This window comes from Lissotriton vulgaris, chromosome 2_1 (assembly GCF_964263255.1).
Source record: "Lissotriton vulgaris chromosome 2_1, aLisVul1.2, whole genome shotgun sequence".
Lineage (NCBI taxonomy): Eukaryota > Metazoa > Chordata > Amphibia > Caudata > Salamandridae > Lissotriton > Lissotriton vulgaris.
Window position 1 is genome coordinate 1,481,989,981 of NC_141687.1, and position 19,041 is coordinate 1,482,009,021.

Genomic DNA, 19,041 nt, shown 5'->3' on the forward strand with positions numbered 1-19,041 from the left:
CTACTAAGACCACGTACACCTTTGCAAAAACATTGTACAGAAAGATCTATTGATTCACTTTCTGCTTCCATCTCTAAAGTCCAGTTTTATTTTGACCCTTGCCCAGCAGAACTCTGCTCTGGGCACTCTCAAAGGGTATCTTTCGACCTGTCTGCCTTCCTGAGGCTGCCAGACCAACCCTCTTTATTTAAATCCCCTATTTTAAATGGATTTCTTGAGGTGCTTGTACATATGTTTCCACCTGCCCCTTCCATCATGCTCCAGTGGGGCATTAATTTGGTTCTCACCTACCTGATGTGTGCTCCGTTCGAGCCTCTGCACTACTGCCCCCTCTGGCTGCTTACCATTAAAACAGCCTTTCTAGTGACAATAACTTCTGCCAGGAGGGTGAGCGAATTGCAGGCTCTGTCTTCCAAGCCTCCTCACCTGACCATATTCCCTGATATGTTGGTGCTTTGCAAAAGAACCTCTTTCTTACTGAAAGTAATAACACCATTCCACATGGGCAATCCGTCACTTTGCCCACTTTCTACACTTTTCCGAAACCCTCTAAAGAGGGGGACTATCTCAGAAGAGGACTATCTCACAATGAGTCATCCTCTGCATCAAAATTTCCTACGACGAAGAAGCAGACTCCTGAAGGCTTAAGGGCTCAATCCACCAGAGCTAAGGCTGCTACCACGGTGTTGCAACTTGGGGTTCCAGGTTCCATTTGTCAGACAGCAGCGTGGGCATTCCTTCACACGTTTACCAAACACTAATGCATGGACAGTCAAGTTTGAAGAGACAGCCTTTTTGGCCACTCTGTCCTCCAGGACTTCCTGGTCTAAACTTGTCTGCAGTCCCTCCTCCGGGGATGGTGTTGCTTGGGTATCTATTCAAAGGTAAGAATCCAAGGCTACATGTCTCTTTCAGATGGACAAGTTACTTACCTTTGGTAATGCTGTATCTGGTAGAGCCATGATCCAGCAGCAGATTCCTTAAGAACCTGCCCATCCCCACCACACTGCAGACAGGTTTTTAGGGTCAGGGCTGTTCCCTTTAGGGGCTCTTGTTGTTCAGAAACACACCAATATCAGCGCACTTTATGTCTCTGCAATCCTGGCGTGGAAAGTCGTGAAAAGAAATTGACGTCAGCGCGCTGAGTTGACGGCTTAGACAGGTGGCATGAACATCACAATGATGGAGATGATGCCGACAACGCCATGCGGAGCAGGCCGACTGCCACCTACTGGCACAAGGGTATTGCTCGAAGAAAAACCTCCTGATCCAATCTGATGCCTGGGAAATCCAAAGGTAAGGAATCTGCAGCTAGATCATGTCTTTACCAGATAAGGCGTAATCAAAGGTAAGTAACTTGTCCTTTAAAACCAAAAAAACGAAAGCAAATACATAATTTCATTGTAAAGTGGGGACACTTAGCATGTGGGGACACTTAGCATATGGTGAAACATCCATTTTTGGTCAAATATTTCCCAGCAGAAATGCGTTTGATTTAAACTTAAATATCTAACACAGAGGAAACGCTCACTGACAAAGCCAAAAGATATTGTTCACGTTGTTTGTTGTGACCAAAATATTTTAAAAAGCCGGCTGCAGTGAAAACCAAAGCAAAAAAAGAAAAGATTGCTTTCTGTATACAGTGCATCTTTAAGACAAATAATTTAGTTTGTGACCATTCAGAGTAGTATTGAGATGTAAAATAGCCCCTAAAACATTCTAGTGCAACCTCTCCATAAGAGGTGGCACGACACACTATACAGCCAGTAGCATGAGGGGAGAGAGTATACCCCTATGGGTGGAGCAAAGCCCACTCTATTTATATTTTCAATAATTGGTTAAAAATAGTTCATGCATAGAGAAACTAATTAATGTGGCTGCAAGAGCTCTATTGTGATCGGGATCATTCCCCCTTATGGAAGTCAGGAGCAGTTGGACTGTAACATGAGCTCAGTTTAGCATTTATCTGCTATACATGACTGTCAGACTCACTTTTGTATTTAGGTGAATAGTGTTCAGTCTCTCCTCGAACCCTCAAAGGAGTTCAGGGAGAAATTCATTTGTTTTGTGGAACATGGCAGTGAGGTTTGTGCGGTGAATTTTTACCATGACTGGTGCTCGCAATTTTACATCACTATCATAAATGCATCTCAGTGGAGCTAGGTAAAAATATAAGTAGACATATTTACATTAAATGGCTTCACTTCCTGTTACTGGATAGTAGGTTACTCTTAATGGTTCTTTGCCTTGTTCATATTCCAATACCTGAAATAGGTAAAGCGCACAGTGTTCTCAAGTTAATGATGCCATTTTGAAGAAGAAAAAACACTAATAATTTTAGATTTTGTACTGCAGCAGACAAACCTCTGCATAATGATTTGTTGGTGTGGGACCTTAAGATAATGATCACCGGCATGTTTTAATGTTTCCTTTGGTTGAATGGTCTGGAATAGTTATTTGAATTACAATCCACTGGTTATTGAATATTATGAGTGATCATAACATTTCAATGTTTGTTCACTCATAAACATAATTATGTGGAAACTCTCTTATGCCTTATTTTTTAAGATGTTCTTGGATGTTTTACAAAGTGTTTAAATAATGATTTAATGTTTTGTTTGCATTTAGTGTCCTACAAAATCTAAGAGCACTGGTTGCCATGAATGAAAACCTAAAAAGTCAAGAGCAAGAATTTCGATCACACTGCAGGGTAAGTAGCCTATAGAGTGCAGAGTTTCAAATCAAATCAAATAAGCTTTATTCAACAGTTATGTCATAAAAGCACAACAATTATTACATCATCACACTTAAAATTCCAATGAACCAAACGTATTTAAATAGTTAAGATATTATTAAATGTCATTAATAACTGTTGACTAGAAATTATTAAAATGGTACTAAAGTTCTTTTTTTATTTCAAATCATTTTTATTTCAAATCAGAAACAAAAACAAAGTACAAGACAATACAGTACAATAAGGATCGAAGAGGCAAAAAGGATATTAAAAATTATTCATCATGTGCAAGACCTGAACAACGACATCACCCCTTCGCAAGACCTCTGCAACTCCCTCGCCTCCTACTTCCACAACAAGATCGCGGACATACACAACAGCTTCAGCACTCAACCGACTAGCACCACGACCGAACCACCGTCCCCCACCACCACCCTCCGCGCCTGGACTCCGATCAACACCGAAGACACCATCCGCACAATGAACTCTATCCACTCCGGATCTCCGGCCGACCCCTGCCCCCACCACGTCTTCAACAAGGCCGACGCTATCATCGCACCCCACCTGCGTGACATCATCAACACCTCCTTCGACACCGCTACCTTCCCGGAGAGCTGGAAGCACGCCGAACTCAGCGCTCTACTCAAGAAGCCATCGGCTGACCCCACCGACCTCAAGAACTACCGCCCCATCTTGCTGCTCCCATTTCCTGCAAAAGTCATCGAGAAGACCGTCAACAAGCAGCTGGCCGCCTTCCTCGAGACGAACGGATCCCTCGACCCCTCACAGTCTGGCTTCCGGGCCAACCACAGCACCAAGACCGCCCTGATCGCAGTCACAGATGACATCCGAGCGCTGCTCGACAACGGAGAAACAGCGGCCCTCATCCTCCTCGACCTATCTGCGGCCTTCGACACTGTTTGCCATCGCACCCTAGCACAACGCCTCAGCAACGTCGGTGTCCAGGAGAAGGCACTGGAGTGGATCATCTCCTTCCTCGCCGGAAGAACACAGAGAGTCCGCCTCCCCCCGTTCAGATCTGAAGCCACCGAAGTCATCTGCGGCGTCCCTCAAGGCTCCTCACTCAGTCCAACCCTCTTCAACATCTACATGAGCCCCCTCGCAGACATCGCACGCCAGCACAACCTCAACATCATCTCCTACGCCGACGACACCCAGCTGATCCTCTCCCTTACCAAGGACCCCGCCACCGCCAGAGCCAACCTTCACGGAGGGATGAAAGAGGTAGCCGAATGGATGAAGAACAGCCGCCTGAAACTGAACTCGGACAAGACGGAAGTCCTCATCCTGGGATCCTCACCCTCCGCCTGGAACGACTCCTGGTGGCCCCCCGCCCTAGGCAGCGCACCCAAACCAACAGACCACGCACGCAACCTGGGCTTCATCTTGGACTCCTCCCTCTCCATGACCAGACAAGTCAACAAGTCAACGCCGTCTCCTCGTCCTGCTTCAATATCCTGCGCATGCTACGTAAGATCTTCCGGTGGATCCCCACCGAGACCAGGAAGACGGTCACCCAGGCCCTCGTCACCAGCCGTCTGGACTACGGCAACACCCTCTACGCCGGAACCACCGCCAAACTCCAGAAGAGACTCCAGCGGATCCAGAACGCCTCAGCACGACTCATCCTGGACATCCCCCGTCGCAGCCACATCTCCGGACACCTGAGAGATCTGCATTGGCTCCCGGTCAACAAGAGAATCACCTTCCGTCTCCTCACCCACGCACACAAAGCCCTACACAGCCAAGGCCCAGGATACCTCAACAGCCGCCTCAACTTCTACGCTCCCAAACGCCAGCTCCGTTCGACCAGCCACGCCCTCGCCGCCGTCCCCCGCATCCGCAGAGCCACCACAGGGGGACGGTCCTTCTCCTACCTCGCCGCCAAGACATGGAACTCCCTCCCCACCCACCTCCGCCTGACCCAGGACCACCTCGCCTTCAGGAAGCAACTCAAGACCTGGTTGTTCGAGCAGTAGCGCCCTTTCCCCGCCCCCCCCCCCCGCCTCCCCCCCCCAGCGCCTTGAGACCCTCTGGGTAAGTAGTGCGCTATATAAATACGATGATTGATTGATTGATTGATTGAACATGCAGGAAAAAAAAAAAGAAAATGGTGGGTGAATCATTGACTCTTTAGTGTAGCGGACAAACCTAAATGAACAAAAAGAGACATCAGCAGTGGTCATGTTGTTACATACAAATTACATATACATGAATACAATCTCAGTTGCAAAACCATCAGGTGACGCGCTTAGGGACAAGTCTTGACTCGGAGGGTTGCTGGTTAGAACAGGATGACTTGAGAATAGCTCATTGCCCTAAGGGGGATCGAACGAAAAGGAGGATGCGTCCAGGGCCTTCCAAAGTTTTTTTATGGGAGATGCGACTTGGTGAAGAGTGTAATGTAGGGTTATCTGCACCTCTTAGAAAGGACAGCCAATCTTGCCACATTTTGAATGTCACCTCCGAAGGATTCTTCCACTTACACAGAATAACCTTGCACGCCAAGGTTAGGAGGAGATCAAGAAGTTGACGATCCACCGGATTTGCCAGATGTGGCTCTTGTACCCCCAGTAGAACATACACAAACTCTCTAGGTGGATTGAAACCAAAGATGTGCGTGATACAGTCAAATATTCTGTTCCAGTAGCCCTTCAGTAAAGGGCAATTAAATAACATGTGTGCCAAGTCCCCCACCCCTGCCTCACAGTTCCAGCAAATTGGGGATTCCCTTAGGTTTGTCTTAAAGAGTCTTTCAGGTGTCCAATACGTTCTGTTAATTAACATGAATTTAGTCTGTGACAGAATAGGCGAAATCGTGTTTCTAAATGCAGTAGTGTGTATTATCTCCCAATCAAAGCTCATACCCGTCGTGTTTGATTCTGTTTCCCATCTCGTCTTATTCTTCCTGCTCGCTTTCTGAGGAAGGGGAAGGAGCATTTTATAGATCTTTGAAACGAAATGCCCAGATTTATAGATGCGTGGAACAGAGCCCCACAGCCATGGGTCAGATGAGGACAAGGAGCGTGCAGAGAGTAGTGTTTTTAACTTCAGGAAGTAATAAAAATCTAATGGTGTGAGGGCATGTGTGGCTTGTAGGGACGAGAATGGTAGGGGGTCAGTCCCCTCGAAAAGATCACTTGCTAAGTTAATACCTTTTGCGGACCAGTGAGCCCACTGAAGCGTTGCTCCGTTGATTTTCAGTAATGGGTTGTACCAGACAGCAATTGATGTGGATTTTTTGATCTTTAGGCCTTTGTGGTTTGCTTGATCAAGTTTCAGGAGAGCCCTTCTTGTGTTCAAAAAAATATATTTGGAGTGGGGTATATGTGTAAGCTCCACGGTGAGTAGGGCCACGAGTGGGACATTGCCCAATATCGCTTTTTCAATGTCTATCCACAGCGGAGTATAGTCTGAATCTTTGATTAACCATGAAGCTCCTTGTTTACATAAGAACGCTGTTTGGTAGTATCTGAAGTTCGGGAGATCCAGGCCGCCTTTATCTTTAGCTAGTTGTAGCTTTTTCATTGATATCCTTGGTTTCTTCCCTTGCCACAGAAACGTACCAAACAGCTTCTCTACCCTGTGAATAAAGTCATCGGAGAAAGTCATTGGGAGCATACATGCTATGTAATTAATTAAAGGTGTTACCATCATCTTCAGGGTTTCAGCCCTGCCCCACCAGGATAAGTATTTAGGGGACCAACCATGTAGGAGCTTGTTTATTTTGTTTAGAACGGAGTTCTCATTAGTGCGAACTGTAGAGATTAAATCGCTATCAAAGTCTAACCCCAGGTATTTAAAGCAGCCCGGCTGCCATGTAAGCCCCGAATCTCCTATCATGTCTTTAGTCCCAAGATTATTGAGCGACTTGACTTCTGTCTTGTCTTTGTTTAATTTGTAGCCGGATACTTTAGAAAATTCATCAATCGTCGTAAGTAGGGCCGGTATCGCTTCATTCGCTTTCTCTGAGACTACCAATACATCATCAGCATATGCTGTTAATTTTATGACACAGTCGTTGAAGGGGATTCCAGCTATATTTTTGTTGAGTCTAATTTGATACAGGAATTGCTCGATAGCCAACACGAATAGTGACGGGGAGGGGGGACATCCTTGTCTTGTGCCTTGGTGCAGTCGAAAAGGTGACGATAGTGACCCACCCGCCCTGACCCTCGCTACAGGACAGAAATAAAGGGACATGATCATCTTTATGATTGAGGGGCCTAAATTAAATTTACGGAGCACGGCCTCCAGATACCTCCGATCCACTTTATCGAATGCTTTTTCAGCATCTAGTGTTATTGCTGCTGTGGAGGTGGATAGGAGTTTAGCTTTCTCTAATACATGCGCTAGTGCCCTGGTGTTGTCACTAGACAACCTGTTTTTCATGAATCCCGCCTGGGAAGAGTGTATGAGTTTTGGTAGTATTTTCTGGAGGCGTGCCGCTAGGATGGAGGCAAAGAGCTTACAGTCAAGGTTTATGAGGGAAATGGGCCTATAATTCTTAGTTAGGGTGGGATCTTTCCCTTCTTTCGGAATAACCGCGATGGTGGCCTCTGATAGGGTGCCCTTAGCTTCCCCCGTTTCACTTATTTCCTCGAACATGTTGAGCGGAGGCTGCGTGATTGACATGAAAAAGCATTTGTAAAATTTCGCCGAGAAGCCGTCCGGACCGGGGGCTTTACCACATTTCAAAGATTTAATGGCAGACTGAACTTCCAGTAGCGAGATCGGGCCGTTTATGTCTGTTTGCTCTTCCTCGGACAAGGAAGGGAGATTGCAGTTATTCAAATACTCATTTATCTTTTGCTTTTCCACTTCTACATTCTTGGAGTAGAGTTTCTCGTAAAATTCTTTAGAGGTCTGTTATTTTGGCTGGGTCGGAATGGGAAACACCCATGTGATCAGCTATGGAATTTATCGTGTTCTTTTGTATTTTAAATTTGAGGTACGCTGCCAGACTTTTACCTGCTTTGTTTGATTCACACAGCTTGAACCTTTTCCTGCTATCCAGCCAGACCCCTGCCCTTTCACTTACAATTTTATTATATTCGTATTTCTTATTGCTAGCTTATTTAGTGACTCGGCTTTTCTGTCCTGCAAGTACTTGGCCTCTAGGCTTGCTATTTCTTTCTCTAGATCCTCTAATTTCCCATTATGGTTCTTATTCATGGCAGATTTAATCTTGATAATTACACCTCTTAAGGTACTTTTTAGTGCTTCCCACCTAGTTAAGTCGGAGGTATCACCCCTGGTATTGTGGACCAGATATTCTTTGATAGCGGTTTCAATTGTTGCTCGGTGCTGTTCGTGTTCAAGAACCTCATCGTTGAGCCGCCATGTTGACTGACGGGTAGACGGTTTTATGTCTGAGATGGTGAGTGTAATGCACGAGTGATCGGACACAAGCCTTGGTTCTATTGAGGTTTCTACTATTCTGGGTGTAGCGTTCTGTGTGATAAAGAGATAATCAATCCGTGAGAACAAGTCATGGGGCGAGGAGTAGAATGAGTAATCCCTGTCAACCGGGTTTTGCAGGCGCCAAGAATCTACCAGGTGGAATTGCTCACATAGGTTTTTGAAGGCTCTATGAGATCTATTACTACGGAAGGGACAACGCGAGTCTCTGTCCAGGGTCGGGTCAAATGGTAGATTAAAATCCCCTGCTAGAATGTGGACTGCCAAGTCCGGGATCTTTTCAATTTGTTTCGTAAGGTCCGACCAAAACTTAAAGTCGCATGTGTTTGGGGCGTATATGTTTGTAATATAGAATTCCGTCCCATCTTTTAGGAGTTTGGTTGTGACCCATCTCCCCTTGGTGTCAGACGTAGATGAGAGAAGGTCAATGTTAGATTTTTTGGAGATCAGAGTTACTACTCCATTCTTTTTCCCTACTGGATCTGAGCCCGTGACATCCCTGAAAAATGTATTCCTAAGTGTATATAGCTGTTTAGCCTCCAGTTTTGTTTCTTGGAGCAGTGCTATGTCTGCCTTTTGCCTGCGCAGGTAGTCTAAGATTTTTGGGCGTTTTACTGGATTGTTAAGGCCTTTGACATTAAGGGAGAGTACCTTTAGCTTCCCCATCTGATTAACTCCCAAAGGTGTGCTAATTACTGGCAAGGGTGTAGTCATTTTTAGAGTGTATGATCGTCAGTAGCCCATTTATGTAGATTGACACCCTGCGTTTTGTTATTCCCTTCTTTGTCAGTGTTCCTGTTCTCATTGGTGATCCGCTGGAGTAGCTCATAATGGGATAGACCTCCCCTGTTTGTGTGGACACTAAGATAGCGACTATACTGGCTGTAAGCATGACCTTCAGCGGAATATATGCAAGTATACAATCCCTCCTTGTGACAGTGTGTGAAAAGTGCGCATAGACTGACGATGAAATGCAACCACTGCTTAAAATTAGGACATTAATTAAAATCAAAAGATAAACAACCCAACATATACCCCAACCCCAACCCCTGAACCCCCCACCCACCCCTCCCCAAAAGCAACTAGTAGGCATGGTGACTTGAGAAAAATAACAATAGCATTATCCTCCCATGGGCAATAATGCACTTATAGAAGTTGGAACTGGATTTCTGTACCAATCATAACAGATTATCACAACAGGTGTGACCATAACTTTGAACAAAACTAATACTAGCCCTCCTGACAGTGACATGGCAGGCCTAATATAGTAACAGGCTAACGTAGTATAGCAGAACATATAATGTAACATACTGCAGCAGAGTCTTGCAATAGACTGTGTATAATAGAAGGCAATGGTTGCCTTAACATACCAGTTCTGCATGCGAAACGTTGTAATTAACGTGACCGTGACCGTGACAACAGCATTATTGAGACTAATTTGAAAACGTGGAAATAAGAACAGCAATATTTATCCTCTCCATCGTGTAGACTTCAGAGACCGTTCCCTTAGTGCAAAAGTATGTGGAGCTTAGGACACAAGCAATTATTCAATGGGAACATGACCACCTTTTGAATCTGTTAATTGCAGACTCCCTCATATCATTTATGTAGTAGGTGGTGACAACCAGGACTGACAACCAAACGTTGGCGTACACGACTCTAGCCAAAGGTATTGTCAAAAGTGTGTGTACATGAAGCGTAGTAAAACAAAGGATACTCAATGTGGGGCAGGAACTGAAGCAGAGGCCTAGGCAGAGGCGGATGCCGTCGCAGGAGTAGTCGTTGAAGACGTAGCTGAAGCTGAAGCAGACGCTGAGGAGGAAGCCGGGGCATTCCCATCAGTTGCATTCCCATCAGTTGGACCGTTAGTGTCCATGTCTTGGATATCTTGGTTGCCCAGGACTCTTTTAAGTTTTAGTGGATCTGTGAAAATCTGTGTGGATCCATGCAATGACACTCTGTATTTGGAAGGGCCAACAAATCCATATTGGTAACCTCTCGTGGTTTGGACGCCGAGGAAGATGGTAGCCTAAAGCGTATCTCCTCCCGTGGCGAGCAACCAAACAAGGGACTGGAACCCATTAAAGCGGTCTGAAACTGCTCCCGACGACGAACGAGTGGATCGGAAGCTGAGGGGCACCTATGGAATCTATTTGAAGGAGTGAAGTGCACCTGGAAATGCCCTAACTGTGGATCTACGCTGTGGATGCAGCCAGTGCGGAATATGGGCGGAGTCTCGGCGGCTCCGACGGCGGCAGCTTTGGCGGCTTAGCCAGCTCTGGTGGCGCCGATGGAGGAATAGAACGGACGACCAAAACGAAGCGAAACCAGAAAACGCCCCAAGACCAGAGCACAAAACTGTGAGTGCAGCCTATCCCTGCTGCACACCGGCATCCCGAAATCGGGACGAGGTTCAAAAACAAAATGGCGGGCGCAACTCTCTCGAGCCTGTAAACAGCCCGCAAAGTGCATAGTGCAGGCAATTACCAATTGGTTTCCTGTAAGCAAGGCAGTGGGAGCGAGCTAAAAATCGAATATGAACGTGCCTCAGTCAAACTGACCAGTACGAGGAGGATTCATCCTAACCACATCTTGGGGACAGGCACACTCATCTAAAATGGCGGACGCTCTCTCCACATAGCGCAGGATTGATCTCAGAGCACGGGCAGAACCGCTTACAATGTAGTCCCACTCTATAGACATTTGGCATTGCGGGATGACAGCGTTGAGTGACAACACTAAGGAACACAGCCAATACATGCTGCTTGTCTCAAACTGACCGCAGCCACAGCAATACGGCCAGGGCAGTCAGCAGTCAGCAGTGTGTAGATAAAAGAGGGTCAGAGCGCACAGTGGGGCCTGACTTGACACAGTAAGCCTGGTCGGAGCCAGCAGTGATCATAACAGCCTAGTTGAAGTTTAAAAAGGCGACGAAGTGAATACTTAGTTCTGTGACTGTATTGCAGATCAAGCGTGTACCAGCTGTGGGAACCGTCTTAACTGCGACCGACTGCGCTATCTGCTAATCCAAAGACCCCATCTCCAGCTACACCATGGGGGACAAGGAGCACTCGAAGAGTCTAAAGAGACTCAAGGCGGAACAATCAAGTCCTCTTAAAGGCAGACAGGAAAAAGGTGAAGCGTTTGACATGATACTGAGCAGATTAGACGAAGTAAGAGACCTAGCAAGATCAACCAGAGATGAGGTCGTAGCCATCAGACAGGACATAAGGGACACAAATATACGGTTGGCTGAAGCCGAGTCAAGGATTAGCCAAATAGAGGATGCACAAACTACAACATGCGGAGCTCTCAAACGATTGTCTATAGCCTCAGATCAAACCACGAGAAGACTGTCTGAGTTGGAGGATAGGAACCGGAGGGGGAACCTCCGAATTTTCGGAATTCCGGAGGGATCTGAAGAGTCTCAAAGCTCCTGCGTACAGTTTTTAGAAACGTGGTTCACACAGGCCACAAACATCACCTTTCATCAACCGCTGGAGTTCGATAGAGCCCATCGTGTCCCAGGCAGGATATTGAAAAACCAGAGAGGTCCCAGGCCTATTGTTTGCAAACCGTTGAGATACCAACACGTGGAACAGATACTGGCATTCATCCTGAAGTGCAACCACATCCTGTGGAAGAATACGAAAGTCTACATCTCACAGGAAAATGGTACTAAAGTTCTAATGATTCTTAAAAAAACGCTCTTCAACATTTCATGTTCCTGATACTCTACATGTTTCCCCACAGGATGGTAAAAGGTCTGTTATCGGCAGACCGGATTCAGCACATTTGATCGAATTGACCAAGCCCATCCCAGGTACTTAGCCATGGCAATATCTATGGGCAAGGGTGGGTCAGTGCATAGAACTCTCAACGCATCATCATGCCTTCTAAAACCCAATAAATTGCATATGGGTTTAACCCACATACGGCGGGGTGCGACATATAATGGGCAAAAAAACAATAGGTGACTTATCGATTCTTGCTGGTCTAGACACCTTGGGCAAGTACTATTATTATCTCCAGTCCATTTACTAGAGAAAAGCCTTGTTGGTAGAGTTCCTAGCCTTAGCTGGAAATACAGTTTTCGGTCATGTGGTTTCTCAATAGCATCCCAATATTTTTCTAGGACAGGCCTTGTCTTGTGTTCCAGAAAACGACCCGTTAGGTGCTTAGAGAACCCCTTGGTACATGCCGATAACATAACTGATTCCCAATATTTTTCCCTCAGGATCTTTTTTGAGGGAAAATCGGCGCTGGATGGGTCATTCCACATCTCACTCATGCCCAGTTTCATTAATAGCAGTCTTATCTCCTTCAGCCAGTTTATCTTATAAAAGGAGTCAGAAACCATTACATCCTTTAGACCTTCAGCATAATGCGATAATTCTTCAGTACACCACAATCTACGCCAAAATATTAAAGGGTGAAGCTTCGCCAGGTCTTCTACTGCTTTCCTTCCTAGATCTAGGAGGAGTGGCCACGTGGGTGTGCTTTGCGGTACTCCTGTAACCTTACGTAAAAATAAATTCTCGGCTACAGTTAGTTGATTTAAGTTTGCAAACCCCCAAAGCTCAGCACCGTATAGGGCTGAGCTTAATACCTTCATGCCATATATCTCCAGCACTGGACTAATTGGTTTGGTATAGGAAGATTTAAACTTGGATATGAGTATCCTCGACTGTTGCTTCTGTTTTAACACTGCCAAGTCAAGTTGGTTTTTCCAACCCATATCCTTCTGTAAGGTTACACCCAAATAGGTAAATGTGTTAATCTGTTCCAAGGAAGCTTTGTTCATAAACACTTTGCCCCCAAATGACCTATGTTCGTTAAAGGACATAAATGTAGTCTTCGCCGTGTTAATTTCTAAACCCCTAATGGAGCAAAATTCTTCGAACCGGATAAGGGCCCTCTGAAGGCCACTGGGTGTTTTGGAAATGATTAGAGTGTCGTCCGCAAACATGAGGATGGGGATGTGATTACCTGCCAGCACTGGGGCATCCGTAGGGACCAGGGAGAGGTAGTCAGCCACCCCGTTGACGAAGAGCGAGAACAGGGTTGGTGCTAGAACGCACCCCTGTCACACTCCTCTATCAACGGGGAAGGGCTCAGTCACCTCGCCCCTTGACCCCCACCGGATCCGGGCATGGTTATCCTCATGTAAGCGGACGATCAGTGACAACAGCTCCGGGGCCATCCCCATCTCCCCCAGGACTTGCCACAGCTTGCTACGTGGTACCAGATCGAAGGCTGCCTTCAAATCAACAAACACGGCGTACCATGCCCCTTTGCCCAGAACTACTGTCTTCCAATAAATGGTGATGAAGCGAAAAACCTGGTCTATTGTGCTTGTAAGGGGTCGAAAGCCATCCTGCAATGGAGTTAAAATTTGATTTTCCTCCATCCAGGACTGTACTTTGTATAAAACCAATCTGCCCATTATTTTCTGCATGGAGTCTATTAAGCTGATTGGCCTATAGTTACTTGCAGCGGATTTATCGCCCTTTTTAAGGACTGGAATTATCTCTGCCCCTTTCCATGAGGGCGGGATAGGTGCGCCACATGCAATCGTATTTGCTACAAGACCAATATATTGAGACCAAGATGTTTTGTTGTTTAGGAAAACATCGACTGGGACACAATCTATACCTGGCGCTCTTCCAGGAGTGACGGTTTCGAGGGACCTGTCTACCTCCTCTGCAGAGAAAACTACACCTGTATAAAATTTGTGCAGAAACGGCTCGATATTGCTCTCATCTGCAAGGCTAGCATACTGCGGTTAAAAATGCTCCACCCATAGGTGCTGGGCTACGTTATTCTGTGGAGGCTCCGGACAACCCTCCCTTTCCCATTTATAGTTATCCCAAAATAGTTTGGGGTTTTTGGCCAAGCATGCTTGCTTTAGATCCTGCCATCTGCCCTGGTCCCAAAACTTTTTGGCCTCAGTCTGTGCTTTCCTGTAATGGTCCCTCGCCTTTCTTACTCTGCCTGTACCCTTGTTTACTAATGCTAAACCCAACTCGGACCGGGCATGCCGGCTTTTCTCATTATACCAGCCTTGGCGTTTATTATTTTTGGCTTTCCTGTTACTAGCTGGTTTACAGAAGTATGACTTTAATCGGTCAAAGAGAATTATATGAGTCTCTATTAAGTGGGAATGCGAAATCAGGCTATCCACACTAGCTCCCAACATGGCTAGTGCGTTGTTGACGTCGTTATTTATGGCTACCAGTGTTTCAGGATATTCGATGATAGGGCACCATTTAAGATGGCGCATATCATTAGATGGTACAAGATCTGGTGCCAATACACCGTCCCTTGCCGGTAAAGCTTCACCCAGCAGCCCTGTCATTATAGAAATGAGGGGATTATGATTGCTTTCTACTCGATCGACTACAACCAAGTCTTTAAGGTATTGCCACAGTTTTAGGCTAACTAGTATATAATCAATACGCTAGCCCTGTGGCCATTATTGTATGTATTTGCCCCCATCCTATCAGACGGTGTACATTCATTGGCAGCCCTCAACTGGTTACCTAAACACAACCCCTTCATTTGAATGGCCGCCTCGGTCCATTTTTTGATGGGTAATATCTCGTGATTAGGTATACCCCACCTAGAGTCTTCCTCTTACATAAGGCACTGGTCCTCATACCCTAATGGCTCAAATGTGGTATTAAAATCCCCCACAACAATAGGATAGATGTTACTTTGTATCACCTCCAGTAAGTTCTCTAGGGCTGACACTACCTCTGATCTACGCCCTCCTGGGTGCCCTCTTGCATAGATATTATATATAATCCAGGCATCTCCCGGAGGCTAAGCTGATTCTTACTGCAAGGATATCACTGTTAGACGTTGCAATTTGAGATACTGTGCAAGCCATTGCCTGCCGAACCCAGATCACCAATCCCCCCAATGGGCGGCCTTTATCTTTCTTTACTGCTGGGACCTGGAAGGTAAGATATCCCTGTCGGAACACGGGATCCACTGCGCATGTCTCTTGAAAGAGACATATATCATGTTCATCAATAAAATCTGACCAATCGGGCAATGATAGTTTTGAACCCAATCCTTCGATGTTCTACGATAATAATGACATACTAGCAGTATTTTTTGAGGGTTGGTCGGCTACAACTAGGCGCCTATCCTGTGTGAGGGGCTGTCCTATACTCATATTCCCCCCCAGGAACTAATGTTGGTTCTATTCCTCCTGATTCATCAATCGGTATTAAGTTATCAACCAAGAGGTCTGGGCCTATTTTCTCTACGTATGATAATATACTTTTGGTCTGGGAGTCTATTGACCTATTCTGGGTATTTACCAGATCTTCCACTACAGTCATGTCCCTACCTGGGATATCACCGGGCAGCTCTGCTAAAGTAGCTGGCTGTATTTGGGTAATCCGACGTCAATCGCAATCGTCTAGACCTGATAACACATCATACCTATTCCACAAACTAATTCTGCCCACATTCCCTAGTTCAAGACTCTCCCCTACTGCCACTGCTTTTCCAGGGGCCATACAGTTTGCAGGGTAGAAATAAGTTAGAGGCAGTGATTTAATTTGAGTATCCGAGCATACCTGTGCCCAACCACAGATATGCTCCGCAGCTCTACTGTCCCTAAAATTGATGATAACACTATCACCCTTAACATACTTTTTCCTTGTCCCCACCCAATCCACCCTCCTGGCAAACAGAATTTCAGCCAACACCATTGTGGGCAGTGGCCTGTTCGTATTGAGCCAATGGATGCACATATTCTTAAGTTCCATGTAGTTCTCCCTTTGGCCCTGTCTCAAAGCTGGAACCCCTACTAGAACTACCACATATGGTACAGAAGCAGGAGGAAGATCTATACGCGGTAGACCAATTGAAGATGGATCATTAGACATCTTTCTCGTTATACTAGGGTACTGGTTCATTGGCCTAGGTCCCTCCCCCCTTTCTACCCTTCTTCTCGGAGACAAATCACTGGTAGCTCCATTCTCACTGCAAGACGGTAGAAGTTCATTGGAGGTCGTACCCAATCTAATGGTGACAGCCGGATCCTTTGCTGTCCGGGTCGGGCAATTAGGACCAATTTCAGCCACATTTGACTGTTCGCCAATGTCTTGGGCATGTCGACTGCCCCAGTGTCCCCTTTGCTCTGTACCTGGGCCAGTGTTGACTCGAGACTGGTAAGTCTATTTTCAATGTTAGCAAGTCTGTTATATATAGGGATGCATGTTCTATAGAAGATCTGTTCCAGTTTATCCCAAATGTCCTGACCCCACTCTGACGCGGACTCCATGCTAGGGCTCTTTGCCGGTGTGGACAAATCGATGGTAGGTTGACCTTCTCCAGAACTTGATTTGGATATCGCCCCCGTACTCTCTCTGGTAACATTTAGTTTAAGAACTTTGGCTTTTCTGCCCTTTTGAGCAACACCCACCCGCTTCCTTTTAATTGCCAGGGAGGTTAACCCAGTTTTTGTTCCTCGAGTGGATCTCGTCTTTGCACCGCTCTCGGGGAGCTCAGGGAATTCGTTACGTCCAAGGAGGACATTTTGCGTGTCAGAGATATCGCCTCTATTGGTGGTTAGGTTTGATAATCCATTTTCTGCTTGTAAACGAGTGTTCCCTAGGTCCTCCCCAATTCCAACAGGCATAGGAACAACCGGCCTAAGGAGTAGGGGACACCACCCGCGCCAACCTGCCCATAGATGACCTCTTGTTGAGGGCAGGGTCCATTGACAATCTTCTTTCAGTCAGTTCTATTTCATGTGCTAAAGCTGACGATGCTCGCGTGAGGAATTGGTCAAGTGTGCCCACGATTGACCCGCCATTTGTCGATTTTCCACCTTTTCCGGTCTTAGTAGCCATTACAGGGTTTAATTAAAAAGCACCTATATACACCTCTATTCGTTAAAGTCCTTCGCAGGTCTTCCTCACTTACAACTACACATGTAATTTCACGTGGTTTTGAGACACTGACCTTTAGGTGTCGATGTTAGAGTAGGGCCCCGTCCTGTCCTCGATCGTTCAAGAACGGGCTCAAAACAAACCCCGCTCTTGGCCCGGGCTTGCGCGTCCCGCGTTGCGTGGACTGGGCGTAATTAAATAGAAATGGGCGGGAAGAGAATCAGCTGCAGGTAAAGCCGGGGCTGCTGGTCCTCGCATTCCCGCGTACAATGTCCCGGTAAGAGCAGATCCAGAAAGCCAGCAACAAACTGCTGCGAGCGTCTCCCGCGAAGCGGGGGCCGCGAGCAGTAATGAACAGTCATTACTGCTTGAGCAGTCAGGTGAATGGGCAGGAAGAGAATCAGCTGCAGGTAAAGCCGGGGCTGCTGGTCCTCGCAGTCCCGCGTACAATGTCCCGGTAAGAGCAGATCCAGAAAGCCAGCAACAAACTGCTGCGAGGGCTGAGTTTACATTTTGTGGTTTGGGAGATAATGGGGCATATGTAGGTAATTCACATTTTGCGATTCTCAAATAGCGATTTTTAAGGAATCGCTATTTGAGAATTGCAAAATGGAATGTAGGTACAAATTCACAATTTTTTTGCGAATCTCAATAATTCCTTAATTGGGATTAGCAAATTGTGAATCGCAATTAAGGAATGAGTGTCCCATTCATTCCTATGGGCCAAGACACCTGTTGCTCCCCTGGAATGTGCCTGTAAGTACATGTGGCGCACATACATGCCCTAAGGGCATGTCTGTGTGCCACATGGCACTTTGAATTTTTAAAAAAAAATCATTTTGAAAGGAAATCGCAAAATACCATCTACTTGGAGTAGGTGGTATTTTGCGATTCCTTAAGCCCAAATCGCTATTTTAAAGGCACCCCTACATAGCATTTAAGGAATCGCAAAATTGCGATTGATGCTTAAATGCTTAAGCAAAATAAGGAATCGCAATTTTTGTGATTCCTTATTTTGCTATGTGGCACCTACATACCAAATCGCCGTTTGTGATTCGCAAACGCCGGAATTCTGCTAATTCCGCCGTTTGCGAATCGCAAACACCTACCTACATATGCCCCAATGTGAGCAGATGGTGTGCTACTGAAGTGCTAATAAACATTTATTATAACGTGTTCTATAAATATTTTTTGATAGACACTTTTATTGCAGATTCCTAATCTATTGAATATACCCCAGGTGTCAAACTGGATCCGGAATAGTTTGATCAGTACCTCTATGCAGCAGTAAGAGGCGCCGTGCAGCTACACACTGACGGAGTTCCGCTCTGCAATTGAGTAAGGGGCCAATATACCCGGCACTTCCATGCTAACTTCAGTTCCTTTCTTTCTTCTCCATTTGATGCGGATCCAGAGCTACCTTTTGTCTCTTACCCGGGCCGTTTACCTCAACTTTCACAATGTGTAAGGGGCATGTCACCTCACAAGACGACCGGGTCCAAACCTTGTACGGGATGTTTCATTCAAATCTCTGTGATAGATCCTCATCAGCTTTGCCTGTGGCGCCGGGGCTAGAGTATGACCCTAAGGTCTACACTGACTGTATGTCAATTAATCTGTAGACCATAAAAGACTGCAAGACAGAATGGATCTCTTATGTCCGCAAGCATCTGAAAACTCCACTGGTCCAAGGGGCAGGAGTCGATCCCAAGGTCAGTCATCCTCACTCTGCAACTCCTCTGGTAAGTTGAAGAAAAAAACATTAAAAAATCCAAACAGGGCTCTTGCACAAGTGAGAAGATGTGATGGTGCGCCATGCGTCCCCATCTTGCTTCCGAAGTTGGTCGACGTTGGCGCCCATACTGCTACTTGTTCCGTCACAACCCGAGTTTCCAGAGCCATCTGCGACACCAAGACAGATCCAAGAGTTTTATGAGGTCATGCTCTCTCGGA

The 19,041-nt window shown here is 46.1% G+C and overlaps 1 protein-coding gene across 1 annotated transcript in view; it reads left to right on the forward strand.

Annotated features, from left to right (window-relative positions):
- CCDC93 (CCC complex scaffolding subunit CCDC93) overlaps window positions 1–19,041 on the forward strand; it is a 994,005-nt gene that overhangs the window by 621,327 nt on the left and 353,637 nt on the right. The window contains exon 15 of the mRNA XM_086957357.1: window positions 2,629–2,710. Coding sequence (XP_086813483.1) covers window positions 2,629–2,710 — 82 coding nt within the window. The remainder of the gene's footprint in view (window positions 1–2,628; window positions 2,711–19,041) is intronic.